Source organism: Mustela nivalis, assembly GCF_964662115.1.
Source record: "Mustela nivalis genome assembly, chromosome: 1".
Lineage (NCBI taxonomy): Eukaryota > Metazoa > Chordata > Mammalia > Carnivora > Mustelidae > Mustela > Mustela nivalis.
Genome location: NC_139020.1, coordinates 68,259,677 through 68,284,288, shown reverse-complemented (window position 1 = coordinate 68,284,288; position 24,612 = coordinate 68,259,677). Strand labels below are relative to the sequence as shown.

General features: G+C 39.7%; 2 protein-coding genes across 8 annotated transcripts in view; one reads left to right on the top strand and one right to left on the bottom strand.

Annotated features, from left to right (window-relative positions):
* Positions 1-13,331, top strand: part of PCOLCE2 (procollagen C-endopeptidase enhancer 2) — a 65,753-nt gene extending 52,422 nt beyond the window's left edge. Inside the window, exons 6-9 of the mRNA XM_082713179.1 lie at positions 3,498-3,652; positions 7,861-7,944; positions 9,890-10,057; positions 12,752-13,331. Coding sequence (XP_082569305.1) covers positions 3,498-3,652; positions 7,861-7,944; positions 9,890-10,057; positions 12,752-12,882 — 538 coding nt within the window. The 3' untranslated portion in view covers positions 12,883-13,331. The remainder of the gene's footprint in view (positions 1-3,497; positions 3,653-7,860; positions 7,945-9,889; positions 10,058-12,751) is intronic.
* Positions 13,332-23,942: 10,611 nt separating this feature from the next.
* Positions 23,943-24,612, bottom strand: part of TRPC1 (transient receptor potential cation channel subfamily C member 1) — a 71,692-nt gene continuing 71,022 nt past the window's right edge. For all 7 annotated transcript variants that reach the window (XM_082713037.1, XM_082713038.1, XM_082713036.1 and 4 more), the window contains one exon: positions 23,943-24,295. In XM_082713037.1, coding sequence (XP_082569163.1) covers positions 24,068-24,295 — 228 coding nt within the window. In that variant the 3' untranslated portion in view covers positions 23,943-24,067. The remainder of the gene's footprint in view (positions 24,296-24,612) is intronic.

The window sequence follows — 24,612 nt, the reverse complement described above, 5'->3', positions numbered from 1 at the left end:
AAGGCAGAGGGTTTACCCCACTGAGCCACCCAGGTGCCCCATAAGTCTTACTCTTATGGGTAAAATGAATCGTATCACACAAAAATCAACTACAGATGCATTGGAAACTTAAATGATAATTTCTACTCATCAAAATACACCTTCAAGAGAGGGAAAAGAGAAGATACAAAACAGAAACTGGTATCTGTCACATATTTGACAAAGACCCCCGGGTCCAGGATTTCTGACAAGGAATCAGATTAGTTCTTCCCAAGATTAGTCCATAGAAATGGCATTAGATGGTCAAGGGGTCCTTCAATAAAAGTTGAAGACAGTTGGGACAAGTGGTGAAGAGGTCAGGAGAGGTTTTTCGGAGGAGATTGTGCCTCTTGAAGCTTAGTCTTGAAGGGCTAGTGTTGGTCACAGGCGGAAGGGAGGACAGAGTCATTCCAAGTTAGAAGGAGTTTCGCAAATAGAGGTACACAGGGGAGGTATGTGCTATTCTGTAACCCAAACCCCTGGGGTCTAGGGGGAGAGAGAGGAGGCAGGAGCACTGAACAGGGTTCCACATCCTGCAGACGCAGGAACCTTTTGGGTGCGTTTAGGCCGGAAATGATGGGACCATTGCCTTAGAATCTCCATCCTTGACAAGATGAGCAAGAGAGTCTGGTTAGAAGGCTGTGGCAGGGGGTCCCAGTGAAGTTGAGGAGGCAGGAAAGAATGGTAGAGATGGACAGGAGGTGGATTAAGAAATGCTCAGGGTGCAAGATTGGCAGGACATGGTGGTTGACTGGCCGTAGAGATGAAGATGAGGAAGGCTGGATGACAAAGCAACGACCACTAACACAGCTAGCTCTGTAAGACCAAACAGCCTCCTCCATCCCTTCCCGGGACCTGCCAGCATGGAATAAACCCGCGTGTGAGTTCCTCTTGCCTTTCTAGTGATGTGTAACATTAATTTGCAGATGTACCCACATGGCTCTCAGAACATTTATGGCTCTGTGATTCTGTCACATTCATGCCTAAAGCTCAGTAGCAATGTAACAAAAATATGTCTTTGTTACTAAAATACTCTTCCTTGAGAAAAGTCAACTTCCAATTTAACGCTCCCAAGATTAGTTCATAGAAAAGGCATTTGATGATGACTGTAATTATAACACTTGCCCAGAAGGCTGACCTGATTAGGTCTTGAGGTTTCCTTTGCCGATTACAATAAGGGCTTTTTGTAATTTTATCATTTAAACAAGTTTAACATACTTTATTGTAGTTGGGAATTGTGTTTCATGCACATTGTTTGTATTTATTTAATGGAATGTGTTTTCAAAAGCAAGACAAAATTTTTTTTTAATTTTTAAATTGTTTAATTAACATATAATGTATTAGTCATCCCAGGGGTACAGGTCTGTGAATCGCCAGGTTTATACACTTCATAGCACTCACCATAGCACATACCCTCCCCAGTGTCCATAACCCAACCACCCTCTCCCGACACCCCTCCCCCTGTAACCCTCAGTTTGTTTTGTGAGATTAAGAGTCCTATGGTTTGTCTCCCTCCCAATCCCATCTTGTTTCATTTATTCTTTTCCTACCCACCAAACCCCCCACACTGCATCTCCACTTCCTCATATCAGGGAGATCATATGATAGTTGTCTTTCTCCAACTGACTTATTTCGCTAAGCACAATACCCTCTAGTTCCATCCACGTTGTCGCAAAAGGCAAGATTTCATTTCTTTTGATGGCTGCATAGTATTCCATTGTGTATATATACCACATCTTCTTGATCCATTCATCTGTTGATGGACATCTAGGTTCTTTCCATAGTTTGGCTATTGTGGACATTGCTGCTATAAACATTCGGGTGCATGTGCCCCTTCGGATCACTATGGTTGTATCTTTAGGGTAAATACCCAGTGCAATTGCTGGGTCATAGGGTATCTCTATTTTCAACTTTTTGAGGAATCTCCATGCTGTTTTTCAGAGTGGCTGCACCAGCTTGCATTTCCACCAACGGTGTAAGAGGGTCCCCCTTTCTCCGCATCCTTGCCAGCATCTGTCATTTCCTGTCTTGTTAATTTTAGCCATTCTGACTGGTGTGAGGTGGTATCTCATTGTGGTTTTGATTTGTATTTCCCCGCTGCCGAGTGATGTGGAGCACTTTGTCATGAAGACAGAATATTTCTGATAAAGGCTTGATTCTCAATGATCTCAATCACTTTCATGACAAGGATGCTAACTATAGGTCACAAAGCTCACTCTTAGGTTTGTCCCATCCCTTGGCTCAGGAGGTAGTAGACTTCAAGGCAGAAAAGATCCTGCAGTTTTTCTAGCTGGTTTGGTCAAATTCAGATCTACCTCCTTCACCGACACACACACACAGACATTCCTACTCAAAGTAGCTGTCAGGTGTTGGGGGGGGGCGGGGGGATGCAGTGCCTCCTTATTTGCTGTCCATAATGCCTGAGAAGTTGTTTGACTGAGAAGATGCCTCAAAAAACTTTAGTCAAACCGCCAGTTAACTCTGTTAAATAACCTGTTCAGGTTTTGGTTTTTTTCCCCCCACTTTTCAATTAACTAGTCTTTAAATAGAATTAGCCACATAGCATTTTTAAACCATTGCTTAAATTATAATAGAAAAAGTTCAAATGAAACTCTTTTATGTAATAGTTATCCCCTAAGACTTACAAGTGCTTCTGAGCCTCAGTTATCATCACCAGTAAATCTTTAGTGCCAGCTAATCAGCAAGCCCCCAAAATAGCTTTAAAATTAGAGTTCTTTATGATGTTGTTCATAACTACCAAAGCAATCACTTTCTCCTTCACAGCATTCTGCCACTGAGATTATAAACAGAAATGTTTCCATTTGGGGCATGCACCAGAGGTCTCATTAAATATGAAATGGAAGTCATGGCTTTTTTATCCCCTAGTGACCAGCCCACTGAGATGATCCCTCTGGCTGAGTCTTTGTGGGGTGTAAGAATTTGTTCATCAGATTTCTCCATCTGACTCTCTTGGGCCAGTATCCCTAGCTTCCTGGCCAGCTTAGGTCCAGACTCTTTGTCAAAAGCAGCAGTGTGGTTCCCAGGTCAGACCAAAAGCTGAGGTGCTCGTGAGGAACCAGGCACAGCTTCCATGTTTACATTGGTCCCAAGGTCTACCTGGTCCTATGTTCAAATCCTGCATCCCCCACATATACTAGCTGTAGGGCCTCGGGCAAATCACTTGGAACTCTGAAGTTCAGTTGTCTTTTTGTTAAGAAAGGGATAACAATAGAGTTGCTGTGAAGGTGGAATTCGAGAGTTTGCATAAAGCCTATTGCTGAGCTGAACAAACACTCAGGAAATGTTAGCTAAGTAGCATTAATACTGAGCAGATTGAGACTTTTGCCTTTTGAAGTATTCCACATTTAAGTTAACACATACCATAATCTATTGTCAGAAATGAATGGAGAGCAGAAGTCTACATTTCAGAGAGGTGCCACTTAAAAAAAAAATTTTTTTTAATGCTTTTCTTCTTTTAGGCCAATTGTATCTGAGAGAAATGAACTTCTCATTCAGTTTTTATCAGACTTAAGTTTAACTGCAGATGGGTTTATTGGTCACTACAAATTCAGGCCAAAAAAACTGCCTACAACTACAGCATCACCTGTTACCACCACGTTCCCTGTAACTACAGGTGAGTTTTTCTGTTTTGATGTTTGCACACACACTTCAGGAGTATAAGAAAAATTCTTTTGAAACAGAAAAAAAAAAAAAAAGATACTTGAAACTACATTAAATAAGATGAAAACCTATCTAAGGGGGACGCCTGGGTGGCTCAGTTGGTTAAGCAGCTGCCTTCGGCTCAGGTCATGATCCCAGCGTCCTGGGATCGAGTCCCACATCGGGCTCCTTGCTCTGCAGGGAGCCTGCTTCTCCCTCTGCCTCTGCCTGCCATTCTGTCTGCCTGTGCTCGCTCTCTCTCCCTCTTTCTCTGATAAATAAATAAAAAATCTAAAAAAAAAAAAATACCAGACTTATCTAAGGGAATAATATGACTCCATTAATGGAAGAAAAGTATAAGGTATAAGTGTGTAGAAGCTAATAATTTTCAAATGTCATCTAAGAAAATTATGACCACTTAAAAAAATTAGGAACCCTGACATAGGCATAGATCATTATAAGCCCAGTTTTTCTTTTTCTGGTACTTAAAAAATTATGACTTTATTACATAGAATTGTAGTATTTTAGATTAAAGTTCTAGGGTCTTGATACCTATTTTCCCATCTGCCAGTTTTTTGGGTTTTTGTTTTTATTTTGCTTCCCTCTGAAATGTGTTGTGAAAAATACATTTTTTTCTTTCAAAATGGGGTTAATCAAACAGAAATACTCAATGGGTTATAGTAGCTAGTTGGGAAACTCTGGAGCATGATCTAAGAAACGGAGCGGCAAGAGTGGAACCCCATGCTGAGTCCCTACAGCCTGTCAGCTCCACCCAGTGAGATTTCAGGCATCAGATCTCAAAATCTAAATCTGGAGAAAGAAAAAGGTGGGAATGAAAGATCTAAAGTTAGGATAAATGACAGGTTGAAAATGAGCCCAGCTTTATTGCCCACCATTTTCTGCTTGCACCCGAAGTCGGCCTGACTTGAGTACAGGCGCTTCTACAAAGGGCTGTTTCTTCTGACACTCCACAAGTGTGCCACCTGGTGGCCTAGAGATGTACTGCCTTACTTTGAAGCCCTATTTCTTATTTCTCGAGCTTGTCTCCGGGGACTCTGTTGTCCTTATTCCTTTCAGTGAATTAAATGGCTCCCTAGATTTTTATCTTCAGTCCTAAACTTCTCTGAAATTGCAAACATCAATTTAGGATTATCTCCTAGGGCTTTGTGACTGCTAAACATTTAAATTAAATTAAATTAAAACACATTTAAATTAAATTAAATTAAAACACACCAAACTCAACTTATTTTGATCACACTATTTTCTGCTTTAGATCAGCTTCTCCACGGCTTCCCCAAGCATGCCCACAGCATTAGCAGCCACACTCTTAGATCATCCTTGAGCTCCTCTCGCCTACCTCCCCACTGCATGTCCCCCTCCGCACACAAAGCAGATCATGTCTCCCACTGGAATTCATTGTCTGCACCTGTGCTATCCAATACCATAGCCACTGTTGGACACTTGAAATGTGGCTAGTGATGCAGAGGAACTGAATTTTAATTTAATTAATTAAGAAGCCTCATGTGGCTAGTGGCTATCAGAATGGGCAGTACAGGCGTCAAGTTTCTTCATGCCATGTATAAGACCCTTCATATGTTGTGCTTAGCTTCTCTCTCTAGCTCCATCATTAGGTCCTACTACCTCTCTCCTTATGCTTCTAAGTATTTTAGAGTGTTAGAATTCTGTCCTAAGTGTGGGGATTTTTTAGAGTATTGGGATTTTTTCCTAATTTGGGGGGAAACTGCGATGGAATTAGGCAAAGTTCAGGATTAGATTCTCACTCTTTGAAGATCAGTCTGGTCAGTGTGAGTGAATGGATGGGAGGGTCAGGAGGCCACGGGTTCTTGTGGTTATCCAGGGAAACTGTGCTGAAATACAGAGTCAAGAAATGCTGGCTGTTGTACAAGGCAGGGGCCTTGGGAGATACTGACAAGTCTTTCATTGATGATTCATTGGATTAGGGAGATAAGGGGGGTGTCAAGAATGCTTCCCAAGTCTCTGGCTTGCTCTGTTCCAAGGATAATGAGACCATCACTGAAGCAGAGAACTGGGTTTAAGGCTCTAGTCATTAGTTAAGCTGCGGCTTGTTGGGCTTGAGTGTGTGACACTCAAGTGGACTAGTCAAGTCCAGTTTGATCCATGGTCTCCTCCAGAAGAGATTTCTGCAAGAGATTTACATTTGCAGATCATCATGGTTGGCCCAGAAGGAGGTCATCTAGGGAGAGGTTAGGAAAGAAAGGTGGAGAAAGGGCTGGAATTCAATCTCTGGAAGTTCCAGCTTTTTAAAAAGGAAGCTATAATGGCAAAGGAGACTGAAAAGAGAAGGGCTTGAAGGAGAGGCAGCTTGGATGTCTAAGCTTGAGAGCTTGGTGATGAAGCTCTAGGAGGAAGACATGTGAGCCTGGCACTGAGTGACAGACACAGAGCAGAGGGAAGGTCTGGGAGTGATGGAGCCACAGCACTGAGAGGACCGTGGAGGGGGGGTGCAGTGAGATGGTTGCAGGTGCACCTGGAGAAGAAGGCTGGGGACCACATGGCACCTAGGGAGTGCAGGGAGAGAGTAGACAGTGAGGTTACAGGGTCAGGGTGCTCTAACGTTGATTTAAAGCCAAGAACGCAGAGATCTACTGAAGGGAGGGGAGGAGCAGGGTGGGACATGCGCCCATTTTGCAGACTGATGTTCCCAAGCTGAGAGGAGCGGTTTCAAGAGCCCACAGAAAGGATGTTCTTTCATCAGACAGAGAGAACCACTAACGCCACTACTTTTTGACTCAGTTAATTAGGTATATTTAGGTGTCCAACTTCTAGAACAATGTTCCCTCTAAATGTTGTCTGAGCTCTGTCTTAAAAAATTTATACACACACAGATCCTATTATATGTACTTAACATTAAATTGTAAATATTTTAATAATGTGATTCACCTGAAGTCCTTTTTTGGAGTTAAGTATAGGTACAAATTAAAACCAAATAAATAATAAATTCACAGAAGAGTTCACAAATTCTTGCCCAACAAGTACAATTCTGTTACAGTTGATTTGTTTAGTTCTTCCTTGCATATTGCCACGTGTAAGTGAATAACTAGCAAATATTTTGGAAACTTTGTTCATGATAATGGGAATTAACTACTTTGATTTTGTTAATTCACAGTTTTTCAACCTTGGCAGTGTTTACATTTTAGGCCAGATGATGCTTTGCTGTTGGGGCTGTTTCTTGTAGGACTTTCAGCAGCATCCTTGGTATCTACCCACTAGAGGCCAATAGCGACCCTGTTGGGACAGCCAAAACTATTTCCGGACATGGCAAAATGTCACCCGAGGACAAAAATCACCTTTGCTGGAGAACTACTGTGTTTATCTATTTTGTTTTATTTTTAAATTAGTCAACTTCCCAGTTCTTAAGATCTTTATAGGCAATGACGGGCTCAAAATAAATGTTTAATGACTAGTTACATCTTATTACAGGCATAACACGCTTTACACATGAGCAGTATTTCTACAGAGTCATACTACTGACATTTGGACAGTTGGGTATTTTTTTTTTTTTAAAGATTTTATTTATTTATTTGACAGAGAGAGATCACAAGTAGGCAGAGAGGCAGGCAGAGAGAGAGAGAGGAGGAAGCAGGCTCCCTGCTGAGCAGAGAGCCCGATGCGGGACTCGATCCCAGGACCCTGAGATCATGACCTGAGCCGAAGGCAGCGGCTTAACCACTGAGCCACCCAGGCGCCCCAGTTGGGTATTTTTAAATGCACCAAGAAAGCTCCCTCCATCCTCAAGGGGAACACCACTCGATTCCTTTTGTAAAGTGAAGAATTAACATGTATTTCCTGAGTTCATATTTGATGTACTGGGTTTTTCTAAGCTCGGTGCATGGAGACTGCATCTATTTTTGGTTAGTGTTTGTTATATATAAAGGAAGAAGAGAATAGGGCTAAATTTGGGTTATCTTTGATCTCAGGTTTAAAATTCAGCAGAGAGCATTGAGTTACCCTGAGGAAATTAGAGCAGTAGTTAGTAGCATAAAGAATTTCTTTTGAATGTTTTCTAGTTATTTCATTGCAATGACAGCTTGGTGGTCCCGGGAAATAAATAGGAATTTTAAGTAGATGGATTCAGGTCTAAACACCAATTATACTTGAATTCATTTTCCTGAATCTTATGTCTGTCTGCTTTGAATTTAGGTTTAAAACCCACCGTGGCCCTGTGTCAACAAAAGTGTAGACGGACGGGGACTCTGGAGAGCAATTATTGTTCAAGTAACTTTGGTAAGAAATAAAACCCAGGCTTTTCTCTTTAATCAGAAACTTGAGACTGCATTCTTAATCTCAAAGGAACTGCCATGAATGTGATGGTGAAGTGTCAGTTACACTCTTCATTTACCTAAGAAAATATTTTCCTATACCCTGAGGTCTGTTGACTAGTGCTGCTCGAAGTGTTGGATTTCACAACTGAGAATAATACATATACAGAAAATGTGCTTTTAATTAACTTAATAATTTGACTCTGGAGTATGATACCGCTACCCTGTGTGCTCTCAGTGGCTCAGTGATCCTGAAAAACGCTGCACAATTTTTCTCACATATTTTTCATGTCCGAAGCACTTTTTCACATCTGCAATTCCACCTAAGTAAATTAGAAACATATCCAAGCTGGCCTTTCTCAGAAGAAATTCAAGTATTTCTTCTGTCATGTCCTTCCAAAGTACTAAATTAAGACTTGGGAACCTGAAATCTCTTTGGGAATGACTTGTAAGTTGGAACCTAAGGAGATACTACCTAATGATTTAGAATTTCTAAGAGCTTTCTCCAGTTTAAAAAAATGGCACTTCCTGTAAAAAATCACTGAAAAGCAAGAGATACCAAATTTAATTATGTGGGTTTTTTTAAAAAGGGATGTTGAAGAAAATTCTTGTCAGGAAAAGAAAGTTGCTAAAACCTAAGTATGTTACCCCGAATGAACAGTCTCCCAGAAAAGGCTTTGCTTGCCTTTTCCTATCTGAAGTGCAGACGAACTATGTCGTCTGCAAAGGCATGAAGGCACTGAAGAACCCAATGGGCCCTAAATCTTACTGGAATTGCCATGCCGAAATTCAAATAACAGGCATAAAAATGAAAACAAATTGCTATCACACCCTGGTTAGTCTTCTGTGAGGTGCTTGAGGCAATCCCCTCCATGTCCTTCGGAGCCCCCTGAGTTCCCTTGGCTATCGACTAACATTTTTCAGTGAACACATCACCAGGAATCAGAGTAGGGCATGATAAAAATTCCGATTTTATGAATTTTGCCTGCTACCTAAGAAGTGACTTCTCACCTTAACCTCAAGGGTCTTGTCAGCCAAGTCCAAAACTTGATTTAGTCCACTGTTACTCTCTTACCTGGTAAAATGACCAAATGCTATCCCCAGCAGCCCACTGGATCTCCGCCTACACTGGTAACAGGAACAGGGCTCTTAAAACAGTCTCCCAACCCAAGTCCTGCACCACATGGAATGGTCACCCACAAAATATCAAAAGCATGCCTTTGAGAAACATAGCATCTTTCCTAGGGTTTTTTGGTTGTGTTTTTTTTTTGTTTTGTTTTAAAGCAAGAAAATGTTGTTTTACTCAGTTCTATACTTTATTAAATGAGATATACAAGGTAGATAAGAAAGACCCAGAAAAACACAGGTATTTACCAATAATTAGAGATGGGGACCCATAGGATGAACCAAAGTTGAAGGAGAGAGGACAGCTAAAGAGAAAGGGGGAAAGACACAGAGAGGTAGGCACTCAACCATACCAACAGGAAGGCTCATGTCTTAATGGCTTGAACCCCTGCCATGCAACTTCAGTATAGTATTGTGTCTAAAGACTCAAGATCTTATTGAGAATTAAGAGGTAGAGGCTCATAAGTCTCTGCCTTACTTGGTAAATGGTCCCCATGTTGGATAAAACATTGTCAAGAGTCCCCATCTCAGCAGTAGCTTGCAGGGCAGGAGACATTTCGGTTTCTGTCACAGGTAACCTGGGTAACATTATGGCTCCATGGCCTCTTTTTTTTCCAACCTGAATTTTGGGGACAAATGCACAGACTCAAATCCGATAGTTCTATTAAGGCCTTCTCTTGAACATTAAAACGTTTTCTATCAGAAACTTAGAAGAATGTACAGTGATTTTCAGTTCTGCCTACATTTACCTTCACAGTCTTATTTCCAAATGTTTTCTTCGGCAGTATTGGCTGGCACCGTGATCACAACTGTCACCAGGGGTGGAAGCTTGTATGCCACTGTCTCGATCATCAACATCTACAAGGAGGGAAATCTGGCAATTCAGCAGGCTGGCAAGAACATGAGTGCCAAGATCACTGTGGTCTGCAAGCAGTGCCCTCTCCTCAGGAGAGGTAAGGAGGAAAACTTTAGTCTTTCTTGGAGGGGAGCTCAGGGACAGAGAAGGGAACGAGAGAAAGTCTGAGCAAGTCACGGATATTTCCACGCCCTGGCTGGGCAAGGGAACTAAAATCAAGCTTCATCTGTTGGCCACTTCTGGTGTAGAAGGAAGGCCTTGGAGTCAGGCAGAATAGGGCTCTGGTCCCAGTTCTTGTAACTTGTGGCAGAAGATGAGATAGTGAAAGTGATAAAAGGGTTCAAGAAGCATTTGAAGCTGGATCAACAAGGAACAAACACAGAAGGAGCAGTTCGAGGGAAAGAGAGTTTCTTTTTGCACTTAAAGTTCCAATACAGTTTTAGAGGAAAATATCCAGCAAGGGGCAGGAAATTTGGAGCTGACATTCAGAAGACAGAGATATATATGGGCTAGAATTAAAGATTTGGGAATCATTTTCAGACACAGAATCATTAAATCCACACATGGAAATCAGATTAGGAGAAATTATGGAAAAAGGAAAGTTAAAAAAAGGAAAAAGTCCAGAGCCCGAGGTACATGATTTTTTTTTTTTTAACAAGTTCTTTAACTTATAAAAGTAGTGTATGGTCTATGGTTTTTAAAGAGTTTAAGTAAGTAGGGATATAAAATTAAAAGTGAAACCTTTTCCCTTTCCCCAGAGATACTGTGAATGTTCCTTCTAGAAAGTTCTGTCTACAGAAAGCACCCACATACACACTCAAATGAGATTGTGCTATAAAATTCTACTGCAGCTTCCCTCATATGATGTGTACAGATATCTTTCCACAAATAGCACCTATAGATAGATCTCTCTCTGGAATGGTGATAATGCCTGGTATTCTCTTGTGTGATATACCATGATTTCTCTATCCAATCTCGGCTCATTCCTTTCCTCAGTCTTGTTACAATAACCAAACCACAAAACACACACACACACACGCACGCACACACACACCAGAGAGAGCAAAGAACATCCACTTCCAGAAAGCTTTACTGTGCATTCAGATTGTTCAGAAAAGTCTGGAGGCTAGCAGCAGAATGTTGATTCTTCAGAGAGAAAGACTCTGTAAGAGATAACACTTCTCCCCAGAACTGCCAGGAGAAGCAAGTAACATACATGGAGATACTTACTGGAGGGTCTCCTCACAATGCTAGCAGCCCAGCCTTGAGGAGGGGCCCCCCATGCACAGTCCTCCACACTTGCACAGGCTCAAGATCACTACAGGACAATGTTAGCCCATGGAGGAAGGCTTATAACAGAGAAAAAGGATACACATGTTTCTCTTATGACACACAGGAGAAAGGGAGAGTGAAGGAGACTGTAATACACGCTTGCTTTATGACATTTTTCTCAGACAAGGTAGGTCTTCAGAGTTGAACCCGACATACCTCAGCTTGAGCCCCAGTCTAGGCCTAACTTAGCCAGACACACTGTGATACAAAAAAGTGTCCATCTGGGACGCCTGGGTGGCTCAGTTGGTTAAGCAGCTGCCTTCAGCTCAGGTCATGATCCCAGAGTCCTGGGATCGAGTCCCACATCGGGCTCCTTGCTCGGCAGGGTGCCTGCTTCTCCCTCTGCCTCTGCCTGCCATTCTGCCTGTGCTCGCTCTCTCTCCCTCTCTCTCTCTGACAAATAAATAAAACTTAAAAAAAAAAGTGTCCATCTGATAGAAGTACTTTTTCATAACTATTTGTTGCAAGGAACTGTGAGAATGCAAAGAAATAGATGATGCAACCGTGTCCTCAAGGAACGAACGTAGTATAAATGCTCAAGGTGTTGAGAAGAGTTCAAGTCGACCACAGGAGCAGAAGCCAGTGGCCCATTAGTTGCCAAAGGCCTGGGAATCCAGAAGTGTTCCGAGAGGATGAGAGGCCATCTGAGGAGGACGTGTCAGGGAGCACTGCGGCCCCTCAAGGAAGGACAATCTTTCACATAAACACAGGGTGTCATACACAGCAGACACTCAGTAAATGCCCCAGACCCAGGGCACCACAGAGCAGGACATGACAGGATCTCACCATTCCACCCATCTTCCTAGTGTTGGCAGAGCTGGAACATGTAACTTAGTTGAATTTAGATTTTTTTTTTTCTGATGAGAGGCTTAAACCTGATTTTATCCTGAGTAGACAAAATGTGTAGTTTTATCATTTACAGATCATTTATCTAGAGGTAGGTTATAGTCTAAATTTTATCAAAACAATACACATAGAGGGGACCTGGGTGACTCAGTCAGTTTAGCATCTGCCTGCGGCTCAGGGCACGATCCCAGGGTCCTGGGATCAAGCTCCCCCCACCCCACCCCCCAGGTTGGAGCTCCCTGCTCAGCAGGGAGTCTTTTTCTCCCTCTCCCTTTCCCTCTCCCCCTCCTCCCTGCACTTGCATGTGCTTCCTCGCTCTAATAAAATCTTTTTTTGTTTGTTTTTAAGATTTTATTTATTTGACATACAGAGAGAGAAATAGCAAGAGAGAGAACACAAGCAGGACAAGTGGGAGAGGAGGAAGCAGGCTTCCCGCTGAGCAGACAGCCTATGCAGGGCTCAATCCCAGGACTCTGGGATCATGACCTGAGCCGAAGGCAGATGCTTAACGACTGAGCCACCCAGGCACCCCTCTAATAAGATCTTTGAAAAGAAGAATAATTAAAAAAATGCACATGGAGAAAAAAATTAATTTATGTTCTCTTTTTTTTAGGTCTAAATTACATTATTATGGGCCAAGTGGGTGAAGACGGGCGAGGCAAAATCATGCCAAACAGCTTTATCATGATGTTCAAGACCAAGAATCAGAAGCTCCTGGATGCCTTGAAAAACAAGCAATGTTAATAATGAACTGTGTCGAGTTAAGCTGCATTCTGTCATTGCCTTGGAAAGATCTATATTTTTCTCTGTAGGAAAAAAAAAGTCTTATATTAAATATTGAGCATTCAGAAAGATTTACTCTTCACATGATGTAGGTATGAGACCTCCGGTATCACTGGTGGGAGTTCTGTGCCTGCGCCGAGAGGAGCAGATACATGATTGAAAACTTGCAGACTTGGTGCGGCTATAGGAAACTGAATGTATCAAGCACTGACAGTGTGGAAGCAGTTTATTTATACGTCTCTGTAAAAGGGTATTTTAGAAATGAGTGGTGTGAAGATGTAAAAAAGAGATTTTATAAGTGCAATATTTATAGTGATATTTGTTTTACCTTCAAGCATTTTCTCTGAGGGGTTATATTCTTCTCTTGCATTTTTTAAGTCACTGCTTAATAAAATATTTTTAAATGATTACGTAACAGCCATTACACTTGTTTTTATAGAAAATGGGGCACTGTAAAAAGAATATTCCCTGCTTTTTACATACCAATTTGGCATGGATGTACACTTTGCTGAAAGAGTGTGTATTCCAAGAACTTCGGGGACCAGATGGATCCAGTAATGTAAGTAGACTAGAATTCTCTGTAGAACCAGAGAACATGGTATCCCTCTGGGATCGAATTCAACTCCTTCAGTTTGTGACAGAAATTGAAGCTCAGGTCTAGTTAGTGACTTGTCTAGAGCACACATCTCCCAAAGGACAGAGCTGGCACTCAAGCTTGGAAGTCCTGATTCCAACCCAGTGCCCTCCCCGCCAGCAAAGAAGCCCTCTCGGGCCCAGAGGAAAATCCTCGGATCCTGGCTCGGCAGCATCTGCTCTTTGTTTCTTTTGCAGCCCAAATCATAACTGGTCATTTTATAGGACTTGAAAGTAGAGGGGAGTCTGATGCCCCAGTCCTGTTCATCCCCGGTTAACTGATGCTTTCTGCAGTTGCCTTTGAAGACTCCCTTTTTACCCAGCGGCGGAAAGAACTGGGAAAGAACTCCCCACATCTGCACACAGCTGTTTAATCTGCAGCTCTACCAGCCACAGCGGTGGCAACCAGCCCTTAGGAGGCTGCCAGCCAGGACCTGTGGAAGAGGGCCCACCATCCCCCTCTGAGGAAGGTGGAAAGCACGTCAGGGAGGAGCAAAGACTTGGATCACAAGGTCTCTCATGGTAGAACCAAAGTTTTAGAAATAAGAAAAATATTCTTTGGGGTTAAAAACAATAATTCCCAGCCCTAGAAGTGACCAGACATTCAAAAGGCCAAAGACTTGGATCACAAGGTCTCTCATGGTAGAACCAAAATTTTAGAAATAAGAAAAATATTCTTTTGGGTTAAAAACAATAATTCCCAGCCCTAGAAGTGACCATTCAAAAGGCCAAAAAACCCCAAAAACAAACAAAAACAAATTTCAAAAGAATCCCTCTCTTTTGGCAGCTGACTGAGCACATGCAAGCAATGAATGCGGGCTGATTGTGGTGTCAGGAATTATTCCTAACCCCTGCCACTGGGCTGCCCCCATCCGTACCAGAAAATTCTCCAGCTGAGAACATGGATAAACTACAGGAGTCGGTGGCTGGCTTCCCTAGCCAGTGCCACCTTCTAGAAAGGCCCTCACAACCCTCTGGACGTCACCTCTGTGCACAGCCAGGATGTAACTGTAGAATCCTGATTGATTCTAACCTTCTGGAGGCAAGTGAGTTCCTTTCAAGAACACATGTTATGAGGCTTTGCAGTGATAACTGAAGATTTCAGTATTTGGGGGGCATTGGGCTGGCTCAACCAGGAGAGCATAGCTATGACTCTTGATCTCCCGAACGTGAGTTTGAGCCCCCCGTGTGGAGTGGAGATTACTTAAAAAAAAAAAAAAAATGTAGAATTTCTTCTCCTTGTCTTCTAATTGGTGCATTACAGGCAGCATGCTTGCAACTCTCAGCCTCCTACACTTCCAGCAGAAAGACTGCCATTGGTTTCTGGGTCACACTAAGGTAAAAATCGGGAAGAGTAACCCAAACTATTTATACCATTGACATCTCTGACACAAGACTTTAAACTGTTGAGGGAATTAGTGGTTAATAATGAACAGCACTGGTTTGTCTTTTAATTCAATTATTCAAAACAGAGATAAACTGAAAAGTAACACTGCTCTTTTTGGTCCAACAACCATTTTTCTTAATTTCTTTCTTGTTTAATAAGTCACTTGTTTTGACTGAACTTGAACTTCCTTAGTTATAAATTGAAGGAGTTAGACTAGATGATTTCTGGGAATTATTTCTCTTTTAGGAATTCTTTTTAAAATTTTATTTTTTTAAAGTATAACTGACTAAGGTTTGTATTTGTTTTTAGTTCTTGTACTTGGGGAATCAAATATACACGATAAACAAATGGGTGACCATACTAATATATCCTGTTAGCTTAATTTTCATCTTTTGAATTCAATTTCTGTAATAAAAATATATGAATCTTGCCGAGTTCCCAAATCTTAAATTCTGCAATATAACTTACTTAGTTAAAGGTTAACCTTAGCTGAAGAAATTTACCTTCTTTTTTTCTCTTTCTGTAGGAAAGTGCTGCCAAGCTTCTACTAGATCTTCTGACTGCTTTAGTGAACTAAACTAGTAAGAAAAATCTTCTTTAAAGAAAAGCCTTATAATAAAACAGCTGAAGGGGCGCCTGCATGGCACAGTTGGTTGAGCATCAGACTCTTGATTTTGGCTCAGGTCATGATCCTGGAGTCATGGGATCGAGCCTGGCCTAGGGCTGCATGCTCAGTGCAGAGTCTGCTTGGGATGCTCTCTCCCTGGGCCCCTCCCTACACTTGCTGGAGCTGTCTCTCAAACAAATAAATAGATCTTAAAATTAATTAATTAATTAAAAAACAGCTACTGATTAGTAATCCTCTCTTTTTAAAATTTATTTATTTGACAGACGGAGATCACAGAGAAGCAGGCAGAGAGAAAGGAGGAAGCAGGCTCCCTGCTGAGCAGACAGCCTATGCAGGGTTCAATCCCAGGACCCTGGGATCATGACCTGAGCCGAAGGCAGAGGCTTTAACCCACTGAGCCACCCAGGCGCCCACTGATTAGTAATTCTAATATGAGTTAAGTAATATCAAGCAGAAACTCCTTTGGCTTGAATTCATAAATATATTTATATAAGTGAAAACGAATTTTCAAAAAAAAAAAAAAAGTAAATTCAAGTAGAAAACAAACATTTAAAGAAGGTGGGGGAGGAGGGAGCTTGCCCTAAGTGTTCTAAAGCCCTTATAATTGGAGAGAGAAAGATAAAAATATTAATTTAGAACTTTGATAACTTAAGTTTTTACATTAAAATATCTAGGGTAACTATAAAAGAGTTTGAAACTTTAAAACTAGCAGAGAACATAAATAGATTTGAAAATTTACATGAAGTGAACAAACTGCTAAACTGTACCTACCAACTCAAACTCAAGTAGAAACAGAATACCTAAGCAATCCTCTAACCATTAAAGAAATTCAAACAGTAATTAAAACTTTCTTCAAATTAAGTTCCAGGTCTGGATAGTTTGACTCAGAAGGACTATGAAATATCTAAGAGACAAATACTGCCAATCTAACACATACAATTCCAGAGTATAAATAAGAAAGTAACATTCAGTGATCCTTTTTAGGAGATCAGCATAATCTTAATGCCAAGACTTCAGCAAACATAGGATCCAGTCTGATTTCACTTACAAACATAGGTACAAAAACATATTATCAGACAAAAATGCAACAAACAAAATAGGTCAGATCAAGTTGGATTTATCCCAGGAACGCATGATTGATTTTACATCAGGAAATGGATGTTCACACTACACTGCTTTCCTAGATCTGCAATGCCAGCTAGGCAATCTGGGGCACAACTAAACATTGACACTCATGAGTACCACAGGCCTCTCTCACTACCAGCACCCTCAGAGCTATAGCACAGAGACCAGAGCTCAACAGGATAGGGCCAGACCGGGAGCAGTTCACACAGCCACCCATGAGCTGTTTTCTTTGGCCTTCCTAGATAATGTCTGGGATGCCTGGGGCCTTGATTCACATCCGGTGGGTGCAGACACTCCAACTTGAAGTTCCCATCTCCTGGGAAACCAGGGTCTCTTGTATTAACTCCATAGGCAGAGTAGCTTTCAGGCTCCTCCTAGATGACACACCTCATTGTAAGAACTACACACTAAGGAAAACCCAAAGGTGTGGCTGCCCCATCAGGTATTTAGAGCTCACTTGCAGCTCTTCCCAGACCAGTGCAATTTACCAATCTGGGTTCATTGATACCAGAAGCAACTTTGCCCAGCCACACAGTCGACCTATGTAGTATTAGATTACTGGTAAATTAAGCCAGAGTCAAATAAAGGTCGTCAACGCAACAGAACTGGGAAAGTTTCTGTTAAGCCCTGTTTGCAATACATATAAGGGGAGAAATCATTTGATCTTAATGCAGAAAAGCATTTGATATACTCCAACATTAATTCATGACAAAATAAACCTTAAGGAAACTAAAAATAGGAGAGAGCTTCCTTAAACTGATAAAAAATCCCTGCAGCAAATGGTGACATATTGAAAGCATTTTAATGTCAGCGATAAGACAAAAATGCCTAAAGTCAACATTTCTATTCAAAATTGCACTGGTGGGTCTAGTTAATGTAGTAAGGAAAGAAAAAGAGATATTGGACAGGAAGAATGACTTTTTTTTTAACATTTCATTTACTTATTTGTCAGAGAGAAGGAGAGAGAGAGAGCACACAAGCAGGAAGAGAGGCTGGCAGAGGCAGAGAGATAAGCAGGCTCCCTGCCGAGCAAGGAGCCCATGTGTGACTCGATCCCAGGACTCTGGGATCATGACCTGAGCCGAAGGCAGTGGCTTAACCCACTGAGCCACCCAGGCGTCCCAGAAGAATGACTCTTCTAATGCAAAGAGTATATCCTAATTCAAATAGAAAAGCCAAAAAATCCCTGCAGGTAAGTGGTTAGAATTAATAGTTTTACAAGTTTGTTCCTTAGATGTATATGTAAGCCCTAGCCCAAGGATAAAAATACTGATTTTTAAAAAAATCTTTTATAATTAAGCATCTTGAATTAAATATGTGAGGGCCATGATTCGTACACTAACAGCCCTTTTTTAACATGGGGCCTGAGGATGTGTAAGAATGGGAGTATACTTGGGTATTCAGACAAGTAGCTCTGGGATGTACATAGAAATTTGTTCTGGATAATTTTGAAGTTGTTATTTAAAATCCTAACTTTTAAGTCATGGGGATGAAAGGTACAGCATAGGGAATATAATCAATGGTACAGTAAGAGTGTTGTATGGGTAGATGGTAGCTATACTTGGGGGGAGCACAGCATAATGCATAAACATGTTGAATCACTTCACTGTGTTGTACACCAGAAACTAATGTAACATTGGGTGTCTGCTAGTCTTCAATTAAAAATATTTTAAAAATTTGACTTCTGGGGTGCCTGGGTGGCTCAGTGGGTTAAAGCCTCTGCCTTCGGCTCAGGTCATGATCTCAGTGTCCTGGGATCGAGCCCCACATCAGGCTCTCTGCTCTGCAGGGAGCCTGCTTCTCCCTCTCTCTCTGCCTGCCTCTCTGACTACTTGTGTTCTCTGTCTGTCAAATAAATAAAATCTTAAAAAAAAAAAACAACTAGACTTCTATTTGTTTTTATAATTTGCTTCTTCCTCTAAAACACAAAGTCAACAATCAGTTTTAAAAAGGCTAAACTTTGATTATAAATATGAAGTGTTATCTTTTGCTGGAAGGATATTCCCATGGCCTTCTGATACTAAGATTAGGTTACATTTAAACCGTGAGATAGAGCTTTTGAGTACAGAAATCTATTAAGAAAATTTAAAAACTTAAGATTTCATACAGCTAGCTGCTTTATCTTACAAACAGGAAATTAATAACAACAGTGATATAATGTAATTAAGAGCCTCCTGGATGAGGCAAAGACTTGAATTCTCCTTCACAGGGTAGCTGTGGGAGAACTTTAGTTTCCTTTTCTGTAAAATGAGAAAGGCAAATTGGATCCTTTCTGAGATCCCATATAGGTCTTAAATTTTCTAGATCCTTGAATAACCAAATTGATCAGGTTATAAAGTGGCACAGAAATAAAATCAACCAGTGTCTCCATTCTGAGCCCTTGGTTCAATCTACATGGTCTGGCTTGTTATTTTTTTGAGACTGACTCCTGGTTTTCTGTTTATGTTTACTACTCCACAGCTCCTCTTACCCTCTTATTCTTGCTCATCTCACTTGTCTCTGTTTCTGTCCTTGGTAATAAATTAAGTCTTGAATAAACTATTCATTTGGAAAGGCAGGGACTAAGCATCTTAAGTTCCCATCTCTGACCAAGATGAACCTACCATGAAAAATTAATTCAAAAATACAAAGCTCTAGGAATATATCTTAATTGATAAAATAAATCGGGTTTGGGCTCTCAAGTCAGACATGATTCAATCTTGGACAAATTACTTAAAATGCGATTTTCTTACCTATAAAATTAGAAGGTTGAAGTAGGTGATCTAAGTTTTCCTCCAATCCAAACGATGAAATAGGTTCTAAAGCATAAAACTGTTAGGTGTCTGACTGGACGTCAGTCCTAGTAGATAATGCTAAATTTTCATTCAGCAAACTTGTGCCATTCACCATCGACATCAAGAGAAATATTTCTGCCCAGTTTTATAACTTTAAAAAAAAAGCCTCTGCATTAAAATAATCATTATAAAAACTTTAAAAAAAAAAAGCCTCTGCATTAAAATAATCATTATAAAAAATACAGTGACTCTTTGCTATTTCCAATGAAATATTAAATGGGGGGGGATATGTTTTTAAATATCTGAAATTTAAAATATTAAAATGACCCTACAAAATTAATTAAGTTTCTGGATGAATTACTGAGGCAGTTAGTATTTTCCTCCTCAAAATTCTTTTCAAGTAGCACCTGATAATTTTTAATATCTTTCAATAGGAATAATTTGCCTAAAATTGAAGAATGGGTTATATAACCTTTCTAAAGAAGAGAGACCAAGAAACAGACACACATACAGAGGAAACTCTAGACTGCAGAATGAAGGAAATGGAGCTTACCTGTCATTTCTCTGGCTGAAACGGTTCTTTTTTTAAACATACATTTACCTCCTACATAAACCTGCTGTTTTGCTTCTTGTATTACTGTAATCTAATTTACATCAGAAGTCGTGTCTCTTAAATATGGTTATTTTTAAAACATGTAGGTAGCACATAAAATTTTTCCTAATTTTGAATGGCATATCAAAAGTTTCAAAATGGGGACAAGGGGGGCAGGAGAAGAAAACAATGTGAAATTATCAAATGAAGAGAAATGCTGTAATTGGACATTTTTCTAAGTATATCTTTAAGAGACACGTGTTTATAAACAGGACAGTGATGCCAGAAAGCTAATAAACTAGCTTACAAATGAGAAATTCAGGGCAGCCATAACCCAGTTACCATTAATATTTTCTTAGTGTAATTCTGAATTAGACCCAACTGGTTTACTCCTCTGAGCCTGCCTATAACCTCAGTCTATCTGGATTTTATAAATGTATTTTCTGAGGAATACAAGAATTTCAGTGTCAGTATAATTCCAATAAAAATCCCAACTAAGCCTTTTTGTAGAAATTGATAGGCATGTTTCAAAATTTATATGAAGAAGAAAGAAGCTAAAACAGCCAAAATTATTTTGATAAATAGTGCAAAATAATTTACCTTGGTATTTATTACCATTCTTCACCCCACTGTCTTGTGTTAATGATTGGATTACTAACGTGCATATTCAAGCCTTGTTTTCTTTTGGAGTGATAATGAATTTTAAGACTCTACTCTTATTTTCTTATTTAGTAAGTTGTAGCCTTAGGTATTTTTGTCAGGTTAATGAAGCATCATCTCCATTCATTAAAATTCACCCTTTTTGAGTATATAGTTTGATTAGTTGTACAATCCATCTTCTCCTTCCACCATATCTTAGTAACCAATAACTTGATTTCAGTTTCCATGTTCTATCTTTTCTAGAATGTCATTGTAAATGGAATCACACAGTATGTAGCCTTATGTGATGAGCTTCCTTTAAAAAGGATACTTTTAAAATACTTTAAAAGGATACTTTTAAGACTCACCTATGTTATAGCATAGGTGGGTAGTCTGTTCCTGTGCTAACCTGGGTAGGCTGTTTTATGTTTCCCAAAATTTTCTTCCATGTATACTACCAGATAGGGTGAGCCACAAGACCCATTCTCATGTGAAATTTGGAGGGCAGAAGTGAAGCAGCAGCCATCTTATTTTTTATGTAGGCATTTTGTAGTTCCCACATGGTATGACTTACCTGCTGGCTCACCTTTCAGGGCAGGGCAGCAGTTGGGCCTACATGGTTCTACCCTTCCTTGCATTCTCCTTCAGCTTCTTTGCCTCCTGGGTCAAGTATATGTCCAGCAACCTGGCAAAAGGCAACTTTTCTCCCAGGATACTCACATTATCAAAGCTGGAGACAGTGAGAAGTGACATGGGTGTCAGTCAGTCCTCATGGATTCCAGCTGTGTCTTTCTGTCTTCCACTTTCCACCTACTGTCCCTTTCTAACTGCCTATCCTGTGAACTACAGGCTCTTAGGTGCGGAAACAACAGCCTCACGGAGACTGCTTAAAGAACCCAGCTGTGTAACACAAATCGCTATATAAACATTCAGAGATGCCCACGAATATCCAGTAGTTCTGCTTCTCTAACTGAAGTCCGACACAATTTGGCATTACTGAGTAAATAAACACCCACTGTATGGATGTACGGCTTGTTTATCCATTCACCAATTGATGGACATTTGGTAGTTCTCAGTGATCCAGTTTGGGATCATGAATCCATAAAGCTGCTAAAAATGGTCACACACAGGTCTTTATGTGAACATATTACTTCAAAACATGGTATTTATAATAATAGCATGGAGGACATGGGGAGATAGAGAGGAGCAGGGAGTTGGGGGAAATCGGAAGGGGAGGTGAACCATGAGAGACTATGGACTCTGAAAAACAACCTGAGGGTTTTGAAGGGGCAGGGGGTGGGAGGTTGGGGTACCTGGTGGTGGGTATTATAGAGGGCACGGATTGCATGGACCACTGGGTGTGGTGCAAAAATAATGAATACTGTTATGCTGAAAATAAAAAATAAATTATAAAACAACTAAAAAAAACAACAACCCACGGTATTTATAAATATAAGAAATAGCTAAAAGAGTTCAATGTGACTGCCGTTGGAGGTGAAAAGGAAAACAAAGGGGTCTGATGTTGATATTTTACGTTTGAGACCCTTACCATGATTTACAAAAAACAAAAACACTGAATTGTACACTTTAAAAGAGTAAATTTTATGCTGGGTGAATTATAGCTCAATAGAAAAGTATAAAAGTACATGATAATATAATAAACAAACTCTGCCAACATATAATGTAATATCAAGTTTTATTTACCTTTTTTCTTACAATATGCTGTCATTCAAAATATACCTCATAAGTAACTCATGCATACAGTAGGCACTCTATAAATATTTTGATTTAATAATTAGTTATTTTTTAGAATGACTAAAAATCCTGATGTAAAATCCCAATTGGGAAGTGCATAATCCCATTGTAGACAAAATATATAACTTTACAATAAACATTTTTATAAGAATTTTCCCCAAAGAGGGAACACTTACAACTTGGAAATTAAAAAATAAAGAGTAAAAAGCAAAATGAAGCACAATACTAATATATTTAGCCAATGATCCCTGGATCAGTGGTGCTCACAGACCAAGGGTTACCTGCACCCTGTGGCCTTAAGACCATCTGAAATTCAGTTAAGAAGACAAGCATATACCTAATAACCTCTTAACTGGAAATACAGCAAGAAAATAAAAGCAAAAGTCTGTGAAACTTTTTTAAACTACACCCCTTACATGAACACAGGAAAAAAATTTAACCCTTATTTTATTTTCCAATTTAAAAAAAATCAAGGTTTTTCATCTTAAGCAGCAAGAATGATCCGTAAATAAGCAAGAAGTCACTTTTATAGAAACTATGTTAAATTCTGTGGAAAATACTTTGGGAGATTAGTTCAAGAACCTTAGTCCAAATATGAAATAAATTCTTGCCTTATAGGATCTTCCAGTGTTTACCAAAACAAAACAGGCTGTGACCACATAAGTAAAGCATCTTCTAAATTCTTATTTTGGGTTAGCTTTATAATTATGAACAGTCACTCCAACCTGAAAAGAATTATAGCACTATTATGATAAAGAAAAATTAAAAGCCACCAAATGCCTAACCTTAGTGGAGTGCCTGTGCAAACCTATAAACATACTCAAATGCCTTGATTGCTCTAAAATGAAAAGTCTACTAACTATATTTTTCAAAAGCTATATATAATCCTATAAAAATTTAAATATGTGGACTATAACAATACACGGAAATGTATATATAAAATACTATTAAGTGAAAAAAACAAAATAAAAAATATAAAGTGATTACAACCATGTATAAGTAAATATATTATAATAACAAAAACTGAAGTGAATTTAAATTTATAGAGACATAAATAGATTCAAACATCCATTGGGGCTTTTCCTTGTTATGTAAGATTATAACAAAATAAAAAAAATAGACCATTATTCTAGATAAAACTATACTCCTGAACAATAAATACTGAACTGCATGTGAACTCCTAAAACAGAGATTTTAAATACCATGACTTACTACATTTCAGGTGTGTCCTATGGATTGAGATCAGCCCACATCTGCTGATCTTCATTTTACAAAACCTCTGGCAATGTGTACAATTATAACTGCCCTTCTTAAACATAAGAAAAAAATTTAAAGCACTGTTCAAGTAAGAAAACCAAGCAGCATGCTAACAAAACATATCTACTTAATCTGTTTTGCTCCTGCAAAAAGCTACTAACAGAGGATTTTAAAAAACTAATTCTATATACATATTTTACATAATATATTTTGCTATAAATATTTTAAAGAATGGCTTTTACAGAATTCTTCATTTTAATTTCAATAGATATCTTATTGATTTAATCGCAAATTATGCAAATGCAGTCTTTCAGATTTATTACTGAAAATTATTCTCTCCGTGGTTTAGAAAATGGTTAATTTCTTGGATAAAACATAGCATATTTAGAAGTCCGAAAGCCAAGTAAATCCCTTATTTCATTTCGGAATTTTGACAGATCCTGGCGTAGTTCATTTAGATTTTCCACGGTTGCCTGATCTGTACTTTGCATCTTCTGCCTCATGGATGTCAGGTAACGATGCACCAAGCAGCACATCACTTTTTGGTAGTTCTCATCCCTCTTTTGTTTCAGATTTCTCCATTCCTTCAAAACAAACAATTGCATGGTATGAACAATGGACATAAACCATATTTAAGTGAGGTGAGGTTTTTTTTTAAGATTTTATTTATTTATTTCTCAGAGAGTGAGCGAGCACATGGAGGGGGAGCGGCAGGCAGAGGGAGAAGCAGACACCCTGCCAAGCAGGGAGCCCAATGCAGGACTCAGTCCCAGAACCCTGGGATACATGACCTGAGCCAAAGACAGATGTTTAACTGACTGAGCCACCCAGGTGTCCCTAAATGAGGTTTTTGTTTGTTTGTTTTTATGAAGTGGGTCTTTAAAACATATTCACAAACACA